The sequence below is a fragment of the Ursus americanus genome, chromosome 17, assembly GCF_024610735.1.
Source record: "Ursus americanus isolate L20-20 chromosome 17, mUrsAme1.1.p, whole genome shotgun sequence".
Taxonomy (NCBI): domain Eukaryota; kingdom Metazoa; phylum Chordata; class Mammalia; order Carnivora; family Ursidae; genus Ursus; species Ursus americanus.
Window position 1 is genome coordinate 27,961,180 of NC_142143.1, and position 15,386 is coordinate 27,976,565.

Consider the following 15,386-nt stretch of genomic DNA (forward strand, 5'->3'; position numbering starts at 1 on the left):
GCACAGGGTCTTACACGATTAGCAGAATTCTGAAAGGAAGAGAAGAGAGGGTTTTCTCTACAAAAGGAAAGGAAAAAGAGAAGAAAATAAGCAGATATAGTTGGCTAGAGTGAAAGATACAGGCTAGCAAAGGTGAGATAAGGCTTGAGCTAGAGATCTCGAATCTTGAACCAATGGAATCCATCTCCACTGATAAGATGCCAGGTCTGAGCTCCAACTCACCTTTTCTCTGCCTTTGTATATGTTTTCACTGAGAGTGAGCCAACGGTGATACCAGCAAGGTTTTGTCAATGACTATTTAAACTATCATCAGATATGTTAAAAGATTAAGAAAAAATTAATATTATTTTCAATGAACTAAAATTTAAAACTTCATCTCATTTGTTTACCCTAAGGCATTTTTTTTAGGAAGGAAAATTCTCATACTCTAATCCTAACTTCCTGTATGTTTAAGTATAATCTGAATAATTTATTTAAACTCTTCATAGCCTTAAATACGAGATATCTGGTTTCTGTGACACTCCCATTAAATCTGGCATTTGTAATAATATGTTCTTTCTTTCCCATGTTTCTTTCTCACTATGCTTTAGGCAACTACCATCTTGGCAACCTCTTTCTTTCTACTTCAAAGTATACATTGAAGAAAGGAAGAGTTTATTAGAGCTTCCAACTGTTCAGAGGACGTTAAACAGCTATTTTTCTCTTACTCTTTCATTCATGATCATTTCTATCCTTGTTATTATACAAATAAACATTATAATTTCAGCCAGGAAAGCTACACTTGAATGAAAAGGAGGACGAGAAATGAAACTTCAACAAAGATTAAGATAGAAAGGATTTAACAGAAAGTTTCCTCTTTTCTCAATAATTTTATCAATTTAGACTCTGTGTCTCATAATGAGCAGTACATGCTGGCAAGAGTAGTTTTATACTTATTTGTAATAGAAAAACACAATTATCCCATGAAATAATGGAAATTAAGTATTATAATGCCAACATTTAATATGTTTCCTTTGAATTCGTGCTTAAAAAACCTAGTCAGGAAGGTTTTTTTTAACTAAAAAATTACTATATACTAGCCTTAATAGCTACCTACACTCACTCACTTAATTCTTATAACCATTCTTTTGAGGTAGACACTCTTGATAACCCCTTACTACAGAAAAGGACACTCAGGCCCAGGTTACTTGTTCATAGTTTCTTGTTCATAGTCACGCAGCAAGTAAGAGCCAGATCTTGAGATCGAAACTCAGGAGCATTGTGACGTGAGTCTGTTCATTAATTGCCTATAAATATGATAGTAACCATACAATTCCTTAAAACAATACCTGATACAATGTAAACCCTACCTAAATGGCTTTAGAGAAAACTGTATATAATATTAAGTCAGATTTCAACAGTTTTTTCTTCCAATTTTATTGAAATATGATTTCCATACAGCACTGTGTAAGTTTAAGATGTACAGCGTAATGACTTTGTTTTGCAAAATGATCACCACAATATGTTTAGTTAATATCCATCATCTCATGCGGATATATATATCTTTCGATATGTATATATGGAGAAAAAATGTATTTTTCTTTGTGAGGAGAACTTTGGGGCTTACTATCTTAGCAGCCTTCAAACATATCATGCTACAGCGGCGGCTGTAGTCCTCGCGTCCTGCCTTACCTCCCCAGCCCTCATAGACCTTATAACTGCCAGTTTGTTCCTTTCCATCACCTTCTTGGACGAAGGTGGTGAAATGCTTTTACTCCTACTTCTACTCCATTTCCATTGCCAGTCGCCTTTTTCATCACCTCTTTCCTACCTCCCAGGCTAGATCGCTTTTTCTTGAGTTACCAAAGAAATAGATCAGGCTGATTTTTGAGGCTGTGTTTCAATTTTAGTTTACGTGGCGCTCAAGGCATTTCCTGCCCCCGCACAAGTTCTCTCCTCCTCTGACTTCTCTCACCTCTTAGCAAAGTGATGATAAACCGATTCTGCTTGTCTTTCACCTTTTCATTTTTTTTTTCTGTTTTTACTTCTATTTGCATTTATTTTATTCAGAATTTACTCCCAGGCCCTAAATTTTTGTTTCTTCAGTTTCTTCTGGGATATCTTTTTCCTCTGTGCATCCTCCTCTTCTGGTTTAAGACAAATCCGTTTTTTCAGCGAGGCATCATCTCAGTGTGGCAGGGAGAGCACGTAGGGGTTCATCGGCCATAAGCCCTGTCAGTTCAGCACTGCACTGTGGGAGCTTTGTTCACCTGGATGTGCTCACTGACCAGAGAATCCACATCTAAACCCTTAAGTGCAGCATTACTCCCTGCATTTTTAAGCATGTGCAGTAAGAACTCAGCACTCTTTTTGGGCCACCTGTGGCCAGTCTGTCTGGCCTCGGGAACACCTACCAAGTCCACCATTGTAGGGACGGAATGGCACACATGGCTTCTGCAAAGTGACATCCTTCAGATAACGTGGTGGCTTTTCCCATGTGCATACCCTTGATGGCTTGGGCAGTTTCATGTGTGTTCTTAAAGTGATCACAAAGATTTGAACGTCTTGATTTGCATGATTTTGTAGGATTTTCTGGGTCAAGTGAATGGTGAACCATTTTCAGAGATCACCTTGGGTTGCTTACGGGAAGAGCTTTGTCCTTTTCATCAGCTGATCTCCTAAAGAACACCAGGGTTCACCTTTGGCTCTTCCTCTGGTTTAACTGGCCTTTGGCATTAGCCGTTGGAATTAGTCATCCCCCCCCCCCCGCCATCTCAACATCTTGTCATTGCCCCTTACAATTTTAAGTGTGCTTTCTTAAATACATATCACTATGTATGGAATTAACATAAACCATATTTAAGCAATACTGTATATACACAAATAATTTTTTTCGCCCGTGGATTTTTTTTAAGGTGGTTTTATTAAAGCACGGGGACAGGACCCGTGGGCAGAAAGAGCTGCCTCACCTATGGGTCTGTTTTAGGTGAAGTTCTAATTCATATATAGCTCTTAAGATTTTACCTCATTATGACTAAAATTTGCATAGTTTATTTCTTTTTCAAATGTATTTTAATTTGAAAGCAGGGATGTTTTCCACTGGACTAAAACTTTCAACCAACAATGCCATTTGAAAGGCGCTTTGCAAAGAAGCCTATATACATTATCATGTACCCCTGTACATGCTATGATTATTCCCACTGTACTGAAGAAATAATTGGGGCAAATGTCATACTACCCCCAAAACTTAACAGCAGATACTACTATGGCATGCTCACAGGGGGAGGAGTCATCTAATTATTGTCTAGTAAAAAAAAAAAAGCAACATTTTATTAGCTGAAATGGCAGATAATATATCATCAGGCTGATTCTTCATAATAGGTTTCAATATTTAACATGAAATAAGCAGATTTTCAGACCATGTTTAATGCATTTAAGATATCAAGCTTTCAGAGCTTTCTTCCGTAGATGGCAATAGAGGAACTCCTCTTTCTTCATAATTAAACATCTGCCTTTTTGGGTGTCTTCCAATGACACAAGTCCTCTCCTCTAGCTCTAATTTTACTAATTTCCTGGACATTTTGCTCACTAATATTAATTTCCTATGATTTAAACCCTCATGAGTTTTTGAATTCTGTAATATTCATTGGAATTTCCTGAGATTTTGTTTTAATCAACCCATCATCTTTTAGGGTTAGCTGAAAGATTGTTACTTATAGGAAATTTTCGTTAAGTCAAATAACGTGAACTACATGAGGATACACATGGATTAACTAACCAGCTGTTACCTTCAGAAAGTATTCCTGCACTTCTGACACTGGAAGTTCTCATTGTTTTATTTTTTGTCCCTGTGCATTTTTATATATACACATAAGTGCACTACAATTGAAAATGAGGTTTCATAGACCTTGATCAAATGATCCTTATTCCTTAAGATTAATTGATAAGAAGACTTAGAACAATAAGAAGTATGGTTCTATAGATATACATGTGACCAGAAGAGAATGAGGTGTCCAAAAATAAGTTTAGCAATAGCTACATGTATACCAATAATGAATAAGAAGTAATTTTCTATATTAGGAGAATGCAGAAACAAAAATTTAAGAATTACCAAAAATATTAGTGTATTTGGCTACATAAAATCTTTATATGTAAAAAGGAAAAAAACAAGAAAAATATATTAAAGCTGTATATTTTGTATTAACTACATCTTTATTTTCCATAAACCTATTATCAAAATATATTAAAATTTGGGATGCCTGGGTGGCTCAGTCGGTTAAGTGTGTGCCTTCGGCTCAGGTCATGATCCCGGAGTCCTGGGATCCAGTCCCACATCAGGCTCCCTGCTCAGTGGAGAGCCTGCTTCTCTCTCTGCCTGCTGCTCCCCCTGCTTGTGCTCACTCTCTCTCTCTTTCCCTGATAAATAAATAAATAAAATCTTGAAAAATAAATAAAATAAAATATAATAAAATGAGAAGTATTGTGATCAGGTAATCCTTTCCAAAAAATACAGTAAATAGTAGCAGAACAAAAGGAAATTGATTTAACCTTTCAGGTGACAAAGAAATGCAAAGAAATGACAATGAGCTACAACATGATGTACTAATTTGACAAACTTTTTTGAAAAAATATATCTAAATTTATAAGGCTGCAAGAAAGCAAGAAAATTTTACTCTCTTGCATTGCTGATGGTAGTATAAATGGATGCCACCGTTTTGTCATGGAATCCATGAGAGCAGTCAGTGAGGTTGGATTTCAGGCTGGGGATGGATGCCTGTGGCACTGGATTCTTTTCACGCATCTCGGGTTGCTCTTGTCATTTCAATCTTTAGGAGTGTTTACTGTTTAAAAATGAAGTGTCTGTCTATGTGTCTATATTATAATCTCTATTTCAGCACCTTTATTCCTGATGTTCAGATCCTCATACACTTCTTAGAATCATATTTGCCTAATTTTTTTCTGATTTGCAATTTTGTAGATTTCTGTTAGTCCCATGAATGGAATGAATAAACTACACACCTATTATATATATATATACCATATATGTATATATACCATATAGTATATGTATGTGTGTGTGTGTGTATATATATATGTAGAGAGAGAAAGAGGGAGGGAGAGAGAGAGAGAGAGAGGGAGGGAATGTTTTGGAATTAAACTGCTGTTTGTGTTCACTATCTACAGACGTTGATTCTTGTCAACAACAAAATTAACAAAATCAGCCCTGGAGCATTCACACCTTTGTTGAAACTGGAACGACTTTATCTGTCCAAGAATCATCTGAAGGAATTGCCAGAAAAAATGCCCAAAACTCTGCAGGAGCTGCGTGCCCATGAGAATGAGATCACCAAAGTGCGAAAAGCTGTGTTCAACGGACTGAACCAGATGATCGTCGTAGGTACAGATATTCTTATAACTCTAAGGCCAGGATCGAAGGTCCACCTTAAAAGATTCCAAGTAAGCTAGAGCTTCAGGAAGGTAAATTAGCTAGAATTTACATGTCTTTAGCCCGTAGGAGTAAGAGTAGCAGGCAGAAGTGAGATTCACAATTCAAAATTGTGCCTTATAAGGTTTTTATTTCTCGTCCTCAAGGATATGAGAATGGGGAGAAAACTCTAGGGCCAAAGTCACCCTCCTGCATGCCCAAGATGGGGGATGGAATTAAGCAGTGATTAATTAGAGATGTGTGGAGATACCTTTCCATCATGGGAATTGTTTCTATTCTGAACATCTGTAAACCATTTGCTTTAAACAATGTGTTCTAACGTTTTGCTCTATGTGCGGTAAAAAAATGGTGATTTTATAATTGGCTTACAAGATGCTAATGTCAAATTATATAACATTTTAATTCATCTCAGGAAAGTAATAGCCCCATAATAAGTGTGACTTATTAACACTTGTTTTTGTTGATTCCTGTACAAACCTGTATATGCACTTTAAATAATCTTCTTGTTATTGTTTTTGCGACTATTGCTTTTTCCACAAATCTTTGTGTTTGTCTGTTGTTTTAAAAAGAGAAAATTACCTCAGTTTGCTATCCTTTTGAAGAGTGTGTCCTTTAATTTCTCTTTTGTTTCTCAGTCAAGTTGTTATCGACCCAAATTTCTTTTAAAATCCTTGTTGAAACAGAACCACTCTGACTTGCAATAGTCTGATATTGTAAATAAAGCTTTGTGCTTATTGCATTTGTAGAACTGGGCACCAACCCACTGAAGAGCTCAGGAATCGAAAATGGAGCCTTCCAGGGAATGAAGAAGCTCTCCTACATCCGCATTGCTGACACCAACATAACCACCATTCCGCAAGGTGATCGAAAACTCTCCAAGGCAGTTTGAACACCTAAATCTTAAAACTTTAACATTTAAAAAAAAACTGTTTTGGAAATTTAAACGGTGACTAAAGTAGCGAACATTATGTCTGGCAAATTGTTTACCCTTGGAAGTGTTTCTGTTGAGCCTGGATGACCCCTGGGCCATTGAGGCCCATGGTAGAGATGGCTGAACCCATCTACCTATAAAGTCTCTTCTAAGATATAACTTAACACATAATGATGTCATATTAAAGAATTGTGATAAAAAAATTGTGATAGAACAAAGGAAAAAGTACAGTTACTTAAAAAATAGACTGCCATAGTGGCATTAAAAAATAGATACATGAAACCTCTGAAATTGGGCCAATTTGTACTTTGAGTCTCCCAATTTTTAGTGGATTCCTTTCCATCTCAGGCATTATTATCTGATAAGAGCACCCGCAGATGCTGTGCTCTTGTATGATCATGGCGCTTGTATGTGCAGAGTGTGTGGATTTTGGTCTGTATGCTTGAGTTCAATTTGTCCCTAACTCGTTCTAACACCTTGGACAAGTTATTCAATATTTATACCTCAATTTCTTTTTTTTTTTTTAAGATTTTATTTATTTATTTGACAGAGAGAGACAGCCAGCGAGAGAGGGAACACAAACAGGGGGAGTGGGGGGCGCCTGGGTGGCACAGCGGTTAAGCGTCTGCCTTCGGCTCAGGGCGTGATCCCGGCATTACGGGATCGAGCCTCACGTCAGGCTCCTCCACTATGAGCCTGCTTCTTCCTCTCCCACTCCCCCTGCTTGTGTTCCCTCTCTCACTGGCTGTCTCTATCTCTGTCAAATAAATAAATAAAAAATCTTTAAAAAAAAAAAGAAAACAAACAAACAAACAAACAGGGGGAGTGGGAGAGGAAGAAGCAGGCTTCCAGCGGAGCAGGGAGCCCAATGTGGGGCTCGATCGCAGGACCCTGGGATCACGCCCTGAGCCAAAGGCAGACGCTTAATGACTGAGCCACCGAGGCGCCCCTATGCCTCAATTTCTTTCTTTTTTTTTTTAATTATTTATTTATTTGACAGAGAGAGAGAGAGAAAGCACAGGTAGGCAGAGGAGTAGGCAGAGGGAGAGGGTGAAGCAGGCTCCCTGCCGAGCAGGGAGACTGACTCGGGGCTTGATTCCAGGACCCTGGGATCATGACCTGAGCCAAAGGCAGATGCTTAACCAGCTGAGCCACCCAGGCGCCCCTGCCTCAATTTCTTTGTTCATAAAGTGGTAATAGCACTAATATACAACTCATTGGTTTGTCTTAAAATTAAATAAGTTTGGAGAAATATCTGGTATACAAATAAGCAGCAGATTAATATTACCTTTTATTATTTCTTAAAAGTATTTTGACACTCATTTTGCTTAGGCAAAGTACCAAACGCCAGAGACAGAACAGTGATTAGGGTATTCTCCCTGCCTTCAAGGAGCTTATTGCCCAGAGCAAAGTCAGAAAGGTAAACGGCAGTTGTCACACAGCCTTGTGCTAAGGGCTACCTGGGAGAGGCACAGAAGCCCATCTTTGTGAATCAGAAAAGAAATCAAATCACCAAAAAAGCAATTCTTCTAATTCTCATATTTTCCCTGCCCTAGGGTTTTAGTCTCACAAAAGCCCCTCTATATTCTCAAAATTTCCCCTCCATTTGGCCCTTTCTCAGCTTAGGTATCTTGTTCTTGGACTGGGTACAAAATATAGGTTCTTGCCCACAAAAAACAATTAGCCTTCACTGTGTTTTCACAGAAATGTCAGCTCCCAAGAGGCTATATTCCATAGAATGGTTCTTTTTTTTTTTCTATTTTTAACTTTTTATTTTTTTATTTTTATTTTTTTAATAGTATTTTTTTATTATATTATGTTAGTCACCATACAGTACATCCCCGGTTTCCGATGTAAGGCTCGATGATTCATTAGTTGTGTGTAACACCCAGTGCACCATGTAATACGTGCCCTCCTTACCACCCATCACCAGACTATCCCATTCCCCCACCGACCACCCCTCTGAAGCCCTCAGTTTGTTTCTCATAGTCCATAGTCTCTCATGCTTCATTCCCCCTTCTGAATACCCCCCCTTTCTTTATCCCTTTCTTCTCCTACCTATCTTCCTACTTCTTATGTTCCATAGATGAGAGAAACCATATGATAATTGTCTTTCTCTGCTTGACTTATTTCACTTAGCATAATCTCCTCCAGTGCTATCCATGTTGCAGCAAATGTTGAGAACTTGTTCCTTCTGATAGCTGAGTAATATTCCATTGTATATATGGACCACAGCTTCTTAATCCAGTCATCTGTTGAAGGGCATCTCGGTTCTTACCACCCCTTGCCCTCTTCACAGTCTTTCTGCTACAGAGGATGTTTTTATGCCCATAATAGCAACTGCTGGGATAAAGTAGATAGATAGATAGATAGATAGATAGATAGATAGATAGATAGATAGATAATAGATAGATAGATAGATAGATAGATAGATAGATAGATAGATAAGATTGAGCCAGTTTATAAAGCACCTTCATGCTTGGGCCTCCAACTTGTTGCATCGTAACAAGTGTTTCGTGTTTTTTTTTATCCTCAGTGCAGATGTGTATATATCTACATATATATAATATACATGTTATATATATTTATATTATCCCCACTGCAGATGTATATATATATTTTAATATATTTTATATTTTAATAATATTTTAAACTTTAAATTGTATTTAATTATATTTTATATATTACATATACACATACATCTTGCCCAAAGCTATAGAGCTGTAGGAGGTGAAGTAAAAAAGCTGGAATTTAAAGTCCAGGTCTTTTCCACTACTTCATGCGGCCACATGACTTGCATTAAACACAATCTTTGATTTTGCTCTCCTTAATGCCTCCCCCCAAATATGACTCGGGAGCACATTTCATCACTTCGCGATCTGTATTCCTTATGTCTTCTCCCTATCCTAGGCAGTCTTTTCTCACCATCTCTAGCTTACTTTTATGTATTAAACACTTACTGTAAAAATTCTAGTAACTGAATTTTGTTAGGCACTTATTAATACCAGGTATTGTGCCGAATGCTTTTTATGGATTCTTCTCTATGAATCGCAAACCATTCTTCTATAGTCATATTATCACACCTGTTTAATAAACAAGGAAAATAAAGCTTAAATACATGAAGTACATTGTGCCCAAGGTCCTGCGGCTAGGAGGTGGCCAGGCTGGGGCTGTGCTGACGCCAGAGTTCATGTCCGTGACCATCGTACCCTGCTGCCAAACTGAGTCCTTCCTCCTATGATATTTATGCCAATAAAATAGATGAGTCTGCCTTTCCTAAACTTGACCCTGAAACCTGAACATCGCCAGCCTCTGGGAGTCTTAATGTGCACACATCTGCCATCAATGACAGAAACTCAAGGCAGTGGAGTGAAGTGGAGACTTATGAGTTCTCCACGTAGACCGTATGGGAGACAGGTCTGACTCAGCCACTTTGTTGTTCTGTGACTTTAGGCTAATTATGGCACATCTCCAAAACCTCAGTTTTGTGGTCTATGAAATGGAGGTCTTACTGACACCTATCTTCTAGGATATTTGTGAGGATTAATAGACACAAATTAGATGTGTAATGTGCATACATAGTATCTGGCCCAGAGGAAGCTTTCAATATATTTACCTTAAAAATGGAAAGGGAAATGAAAAAAAAAGTAACTAGAGTATAGGTTCTCAGCTAAATGCTACAGTGGCAAAGGTTACTGATATTCTTGATAAATGTGCCTCTCTCTATCATATTGCAAAGTTTTCTTCCACCGTCAAACTTTCTCCTGGCTATAACTTTCCTTTTGGGAAACTGATACTGCAGAAGGGAAGACACTTAGAACCTAGGTAAGATTATGGATGTGACGATAATTGTTGTTCTAGAGACACTACGTTTTTAAAAACATCTTTTCATGGTGATAGGAAAGAAAAGATGTATATTCAATTTGCTTTGTTATATAGTCACTTAGTAATTACATGTAGGAGAAGTATTTTAAAAATCCACATTTATTTATTCTAACGAGATTTGAGGGGTTGAAATCCGTTGTTCCAAGAGTACCTGCGGTCTCCTGGTATTTAGTCATAAGAATGACTCAATTGTGATTTTGTTACCGGACCCCAAGACCACGTTCTTGAGCCTCCATGTTGTAGAAATAAACACTGAACTCAAGAGAAAGAAAGCCGGCGGAGTTAATTAGAGATAGCTTGCCTACAAGGGAGCCAACAGGAAAGAGGAATGTTGCTCTCTGAAGGGGTATTGTGCAAGGAATGGACAAGGCAATTTTCCAGCGGGCAAGGGACTGGAAGTAGGGAGGCATTCTTCAATCCCACGGTCATTAACTTGTGGTCATTACTTCTCAGTGGACACAAGACAATCACAGGATGCCTTTCTCCATGGTTGACATTCTTTTAGGGCTCCTGAAAAATAGAAATACTTGTGCAAGCAGGCTTTCAATTGTTACTTGTAATTTTGCCCAGACACCCATTACTCCTGACTATTATCTCGTTTGTTCGCTTTCCCAGAAGGAGGTATTTGTCTCTAAGCTTATGGAAACTTTTAACCTTTGCCTCAGACCAGTGGCTTTACAGGAGTTAAGTCCCTCTGGCTTTTCCTATACTGTCTCAATTTCATTTCCTTCAGTTAAGAGCTTGCTATTTTAACTCCCTTTGACCATCTGGGAGCATATTACATTCACTACTTGGCAGCTAGAAAACCTCCAAAATTCGTAACCTTGAGTGTCTATTTCTTCATCAGTGAAAGGGGGGTCCACAAAAAAATAATTTGTAAACTGAAAAAATTAAATGAGCGAAGTTAACAAAAGTACCAGTAACAGCGTTCGCTGCATGACAGACTTTCAGTGAGCAGCGGTTCCCTTCCTTAGCACCTCCCGCACAAAACATAGTGCCGTAGAGAAACTACTAAGTTTAAATCAGATATGGACTAAACTTTTTCATGAAAGAGATGGTATTGACAGCATTCAGTGGTATGCCATGAAAATTTTCATACCCAACATAACCTGCAGTTTCCCAACTTTGTTCCTTATGGACAAATAACCAACATTCTCTGCTAAGCAGATGTTAGTTCGACATGTAACCAATTTGCTCTTTTCTTTGTAGTTGTGGCTATTCTTGTAAGTGGAACAATATGCTCCTTGAAAAGCTGTATAAAAGCATCATATATCCTCAGATGGCAGGAGGAAATGAAAATAAAATATTTAAACTTTTATATTAATATTACTAAATTTTTAGAAATCACAGACTTTCGAGAAGTACTATCTAGAGGTTTCATGGATACGTTGGATCTAAAATTATTTCCCCAGGTGTTCTACATATGGCAGATCACTTGCTTCTAGGCCTCGGCATTCCTCTTGTGTAAAGAAACAGTCTTGATTTAAAAGGTCTAAGTAAGTGTTAGCTCTTTCTACACATCCATGTTGTAGACGCACTTGAGTTTTGTTTCGTTTGTTTTTGTTTTTTAATGTGGAAAAGCTGATTAAGACTAAGGCCAGCATGCTCTATCAAGTGTTAGTTATTAATGAGACTATTGTTGAAATACCTCATTAAATTTGTATATAGGTTTAACTTATACATGATCTATTATAATTTAAATGCTTAACTCATTTTAAAGTTGTCTCTTTTATCGGTGACAGTGTTAACTTGGTAACAAAGGTGTAGGAAACTAACGAGTTTCAGGGTTTGACTTCAGTTCTATGATTGCATCCTAAAAATTACTAGGACAAAAATCTACTACGTGATAAACACAGTCCATGTTTCTGTTAAAATCGATCTACAAGAAAAGTAAGAAGTGCTTGTCCTACTTTCAAAAGCATCTATTATTATGAAAGGGATGAAGAAAAAGATAAAAAGCAAAACTGATGGAAAAGATGAAAAGCACATCCTTTGAAACTATGTCTTTCAGCAAATTGGTGGCCTAGGTGCTCGTTAAGTCTGTCTACATCCTGTAATTACATTTCTCTGCTAATTTAACATTCTGTATTTCTCTATTCCAGGTCTTCCTCCTTCCCTTACTGAATTACATCTTGAAGGCAACAAAATCACCAAAATTGATTCATCTAGCCTAAAAGGACTGAATAATTTGGCTAAGTAATAATATTCTTTCATGACCTTACATCAGTAAAATGGCCAGATATATTAGTACCCAATTGCTCCGAATTAGAAACACACTGGGTGCTTGCTGTTTTTGTTGTTGGTCCTAACAACTTCAAACCTCAGCAGGCCCAATTATTTATTTAAAAAACAATGGAACAGTATACTTACCATAACCATGAAGAGTATCTACCATATTGTTTTTAGATTAAGACATATCTTCTGTACAAGGCACCTCATTAAATCAGTATGTTCATTCAATATGTTCTTAGTTGCATGAAACAGAAGGTTGAGTAAATTATAACACAGTGTCCAGAATTTGAAAATGCCTTAAAATGAAAGTTACCAGGACATGGAAATATTGGGCAGCCCACCCTATAGTATTGGAATAATTATGATGAGATTCTCTCGCTTCTGTTCTTTGAAGAGTTTAAAATGTCTGTGGACATTTAGTGCAGTCTAACAAAAGAAGTTTGTTTGTTTTTCTGATCCTTCTTAACTTTTTGTTTTTCCTGATAGATAGTCATTCATTCCTTTTCTGCTTTCTAGCCTAACTCTAATCTTTCTCCACTTACAATCCAGTTAAGTAATAAAAAGAGGGGAATGCGTGCAAACTACTTGCTTTATCTTCAAGAAACACTCGGCTCTTGAACTGTATTACTGAATGTTCTTACAAAGGAGCACGGTGTTATGCCAAAGTGACTCACTCCTCTTTTATCTTTCTAAATTTTATGGTAGATAAATAAATATAAAGTTATCATTTATCCTTGAGAATTAGCTAAGACCAGATGATGTATAATACAGCTTTTCTCATTTCTGTGGAGATTTCCCGTGAGCCGATGGATGGTGAGGGCTGGAGGTGAGCCTGTGCACGTGACTCTAGCTATCTTACTCTGTGTCTCAGATGATAAGAAATCATTTATCTAAAGATATTTGAATTATAGTCTCTAATACAGCAGCTATATTTCAAAATAGCATTATGCATCACTGACCTTCCTTTGTGATTTAGTCCCTCTACCCGCAGAAATCTATAGGAAGATAAGTTACATTACCTATTGTGTCCGACTGTCTTTAGGACAGCTAGTAAGTAGTAGTAGTAATAGTAGAGGTGAGCAATAATCTAATTCCAAATATGGTAAATCATTAATAATATCTGTGCCTTTTTAGAAGAAAAATTCATTTTGTACTGAAAGTGATATGGAGATTTTTTTTTTAATTCCATACATTACATTGGAACAGACTGACTCAGTGGCCAAGCAAACTCTTCTGACTCTTGAATTTATCAAATTTCCTGTTAGAATCAAGTCCAGAAACATCTGTCTATGAAACCATCACATCCTCATGTTGTTTACTCTTCACTGATGTTGGAACACGAGCGGTATTTTAGTGTTGAACGTCAAAACTGTGAAAAGAAGAAAAAAGCAGCCCCTGATCTCGGAACATTGTTACAGGGCAAATATTCCAATTAGTTACTAGGAACAAGTGGGAAGAAAATAGTATATGTCTCTCTCCAAAAATATGAGATGGTTTTCAGGCAAACTTCCCTTCTGTTATACATGTAGACGTCTATGACCATCTCCCTTAGTAGGTGGCTTTTATTCTTTGAGGAAAGAATCATGGCTTTTGAGCTGTGTGTCCTCTGCCTTCATAAGCCTAGGATAACATCTCAAACATAGTAGGTCCTCAAAAACATTTATTGATTGAAAACATAAATAAATCATCTGAAAAGTGAAGTTTCTTTGAATCAGTTGTTAGGAATATCGTATTCTAAAACCGAATTAGCCCAAAATTGGATATGGGACTTGAAGTGTTGTAAGGAATAGGAGACATGTTTCTACAATAGAAAAGAAAAGACCAGAAACAAGCGATAAATGTCTAAGACTGGGGGCAGGGGTGGGGGGAGCAAAATGTTCTCAGCCAAGATGCCAGGTTAATAAGATAAACCAACCATTTTATTAATAGCCTAAAATCAATATACCATGATCTCAATTATTTCAAATACCAAGCCATGATAAAAATGGAAAGACTTTGGTTATATAAACCAAAAGGGCTCAAAGATCAGAACTAGCTGAAGGCAAGCAAAAACCATCCTACAGAAAGTTCCCAAGCCTTTCCCACCACATTTGAAGGAGCTCAGCAGACTCCTCCTCTTTCTCTTGGAGCTAGAATTCTGGCTCTCTTTCATTACCTTGTTGTCCCATCCCTGGTACCCCCTCTCTGCCCTCGAGGACTGGCAGCACCCTGCTTCTGATGGAGAGTCATACATCCCCCGAATGCCAAATACATTAACCTTTTCTCCAAGTCAACTTCTGCCTTTTGAATCCCATTTACTAGGAAGGGACCTCACAGATGCAGAACTTTGACCTTTTATGCATTTACTTTAAAAAATGCAACCCAAAACTTTGAGTGGCATTGTATAAGAAACATCAAAGGGGCTAAGAAAGAGACACTTTAGGTCAGAGATCGAGGCCAGAAGCCGGGCATGTTGGCACCAGGCAAATTCTGATAGTAACAGATGGTCGCTGATAAACTCAAACGAAAGAAAAATGCTAATTCTATTAAGCTTCCTGGCAGGTACGTTTATTGATTCATTAGATCCTTCTACCTTTTATTTCCAACGAATAAATTTATATAATAAGTATACAATTATTTGATTTCCAAAGTGACCAAGATGATAATAGTATTCCTTTTAGTTTTCTCTGGAATAAATTCATTATATTCATTATACAAAGAAATCACTTCAACAGCTACTCATTGATCATAACAAGTTCTGTGTTAATACTGGGTATGCCACAAAACAGTCACTTTTCTCTAGGAGACACACACAAATCCACAGTCCCTTGAGTTTTTGAAGAGGGTGACAACAGGACCGTTTACGAGGGGTTGCCTATCCAGTCTGGTACAGTCAGAGGAGTTTCAGGGAGAGTGACTCTAAGCTGGGAACTT

At 37.5% G+C, this 15,386-nt stretch overlaps 1 protein-coding gene across 3 annotated transcripts in view; it reads left to right on the forward strand.

Moving 5' to 3' along the window:
* DCN (decorin) overlaps nt 1-15,386 on the forward strand; it is a 41,366-nt gene that overhangs the window by 19,893 nt on the left and 6,087 nt on the right. For all 3 annotated transcript variants that reach the window (XM_045779897.2, XM_045779900.2, XM_045779899.2), the window contains 3 exons: nt 5,164-5,377; nt 6,172-6,285; nt 12,344-12,437. In XM_045779897.2, coding sequence (XP_045635853.1) covers nt 5,164-5,377; nt 6,172-6,285; nt 12,344-12,437 — 422 coding nt within the window. The remainder of the gene's footprint in view (nt 1-5,163; nt 5,378-6,171; nt 6,286-12,343; nt 12,438-15,386) is intronic.